At 35.2% G+C, this 2,705-nt stretch overlaps 1 protein-coding gene across 1 annotated transcript in view; it reads right to left on the bottom strand.

The window, feature by feature from the left end:
- Positions 1-1,369: 1,369 nt before the first annotated feature.
- The window catches only part of LOC107576017 (trimethyllysine dioxygenase, mitochondrial-like), a 13,935-nt gene continuing 12,599 nt past the window's right edge, over positions 1,370-2,705 (bottom strand). Inside the window, exon 4 of the mRNA XM_016262304.1 lies at positions 1,370-2,180. Within this exon, the coding sequence (XP_016117790.1) occupies positions 2,049-2,180 (132 nt within the window). The 3' untranslated portion in view covers positions 1,370-2,048. The remainder of the gene's footprint in view (positions 2,181-2,705) is intronic.

A 2,705-nucleotide genomic window follows, 5' to 3' on the forward strand; every position in this document is an offset into this window, starting at 1 on the left:
AATACTAGCTTAACTAATGACAGGATATTTTTTGTTGTTGAGGTAATATGCTTAGTTTTCCCACTATTAGTAGTAATGACACTAAAACACATTTCTTAACAAAAACGTTTAAGCATTAGTCTTGCATTTCTAAACGAACCCGGGAATCTTTTAACACTAATGTTACCATTCGTCCGGTTGAAGTTGAGAACTCATGTTTTGTTCGACGTACTTTCACACTTGTTAAGCGCATCATACGCGTGAATAAAAATGCAAAGCAAAATATTTAGTTGAATTTTAAGCACCCTCAGAAATAACGCGAATGTGGAAAACATGAGCTTACTTTCCGTGTCCGCCATCTTCCCTGCTGCACGTGTGACTGAACGCGCATGCGTACTACATACATCTCGGGATGTGAAGTATCGCGATATTATATAAAGTAATACTAATACTAATTAATTACTAACCTCAAAACGGGTTTGACTGACTAAATCTCACAAATGTTGATCTTCAGATGAAATTACAAAATTAATAAAATCATAGGCATTCATTAACTGTTGAAATGAGATGCTGAAGAGAAAGAACAGAACAAAATCTCTAAATAAAATAATAATGTGGATAATTACCATAAACTTTTATGATCGTCCAAACTAAAGACGCGTTCAAATATATATGGAATATAGAATTTCGCATTTATTGAATCTATAATTATATATATATATAAATACATATCTTGCTTAAAACTACCTTTACATTTTAAAATGTGAACTGCATTGACTTTTCCACTTGCACTATGTGTGTACTTTATATTTATTGTGTGCATTTTATAGTATTAGCTACAGTGTGTTCTTTGTCTAAACTCAAACGAATATAATCAAAAAGTGATAAGACTATAGTCAAAGTTAACAAAATGCAAGGAAAAAGACAAAATGCACGGAAATGTATTTATTTTCTAGAGGTAACATTGGTATTTTTGTGCGTACATACATTTGAGATCATTTTATATAGGATACAGAATGTTAAAATGCCACAGATTACAAAAAAAAAGCTCCCAAGCATTAATGCAATACATATATTTAAGCTTTGTGAGATCTTTAGCATTATCTCAACCATGCGTCCCCATATCACTGTTAAGGCACAAACCCAAAGAAATACCCTCCATTTACAACCATTTAAAGGAATAGTTCACACAGCATCAGTTTAATTCATGACTATTTTAATTGTTAACAATAAACTGACACAACTCATTTTCAGCTTTAGGACAGTGCTCCTTCTTTCTGCCTACATCACGCGTGACCTTCCCAGCGCACATATGTCACACAAGACTTCGTGAATTAAACGGAGCTGGACCAAAGCCAGCATCTTTAGTTTAAAATATAGAAGTAAAAAATTCCCCTGAAATTGACTGATCATTTCACTGTAGAAAACCTGTTAGTCAGCTTGGGTCACGTGGATTACTTTGATATGGATTTAAAAATGGTCAGCAGTGAGCACCATTCACTTGCATTAGATGGTGAAAAATCCTATAATGTTTTACTCTAAAACTTCAGCTGAAGAAAGAAAGACCGATACACCTTGGATGGCCTGGGGGTGAGTAAATAATCAGGACATTATCATATTTGTGTGAACTATTCCTTTAACACATTTCCACGCTTCAAACATCATTCTTCTGATTTAATCTTTCAGTCGTCTGTGTGAATAAACGCCTTAAAATCAGACATTACAGCACAACTCTTCTGAAATATGTGCGTTTCACTCCATTATCTCTTGAGTTACTGCATGTCCTGACCATTTCTAAAAAATCTATCATTTAAATTCAACTCTACCATCTGTTTTTCTGTGGAAAGAAATCGTTACGGATCAAAAGATGCATCCTCTACAATAAACTCATTTCATTCAAATCATGAAATCATTCAAAAAAAGAGTTGATGAGTAATACTGAATACTGTTGGGATCCTGCTGTGTGCTGTATATCAAGCGTCCTCCGCTATCCTAATGCTTGAGAAATCAACTTGTTTTTGGTAAATGATGGTGTACCGCTGTCGTTTGGGTAGTTTAGCATTAGGTATTCAGGCGTGGAGACCCAGAGAGCGCGCTGTGTTCAGCACATCATCACGCGTCAGATAACATCCACACAGCTGCCGCAGGCCGGTGAAGGACTCTCTGCCATGCAGAACGCGCCAGTTATCGATAAAGAGGACCTTGGAGAAAACAACGGCAGTATGTTAACATGCACTGATTTTTAGCAACATGAATAAATCCAATCTGATTCTGAAAGTTCTGTTTAGATGCACCTTAGATTAAGCAATATGATTCACATACTCGTTTACATGTGCATTACATCGATTCTGAACAAAATTGTAGACACTGCATTCATTAATGGAGAAAGCCATTGCGAGAAAGTCACTTTGATGACATAGCATAAAAACATTGGAGGCTTTTTTAGCAAATATGTATGTATACTACAGGGCACTGTGCACGTGCAGACGCAGTTTTTTTAAATCTAATTGAGAAAGTACTGAGATTCAGAAGTACAAATAGCAAAATATTACCTTTAGTTATACTATTTACAATCTACACCACCCCCCGAAATTTAATTTGAATTTTTCAGTCCAACTGAGCCATCAAACCAAATTCTTAATAGGTTGCATGTCAATGTAGGTAGTCTGAATTAATACATGGCATTGATACTTCTTCCACATTAGATGAGATGAATCTTATGAAGA

The sequence above is a fragment of the Sinocyclocheilus grahami genome, unplaced genomic scaffold, assembly GCF_001515645.1.
Source record: "Sinocyclocheilus grahami isolate Dianchi unplaced genomic scaffold, SAMN03320097.WGS_v1.1 scaffold3119.1, whole genome shotgun sequence".
NCBI classification, from domain to species: Eukaryota; Metazoa; Chordata; class Actinopteri; order Cypriniformes; family Cyprinidae; genus Sinocyclocheilus; species Sinocyclocheilus grahami.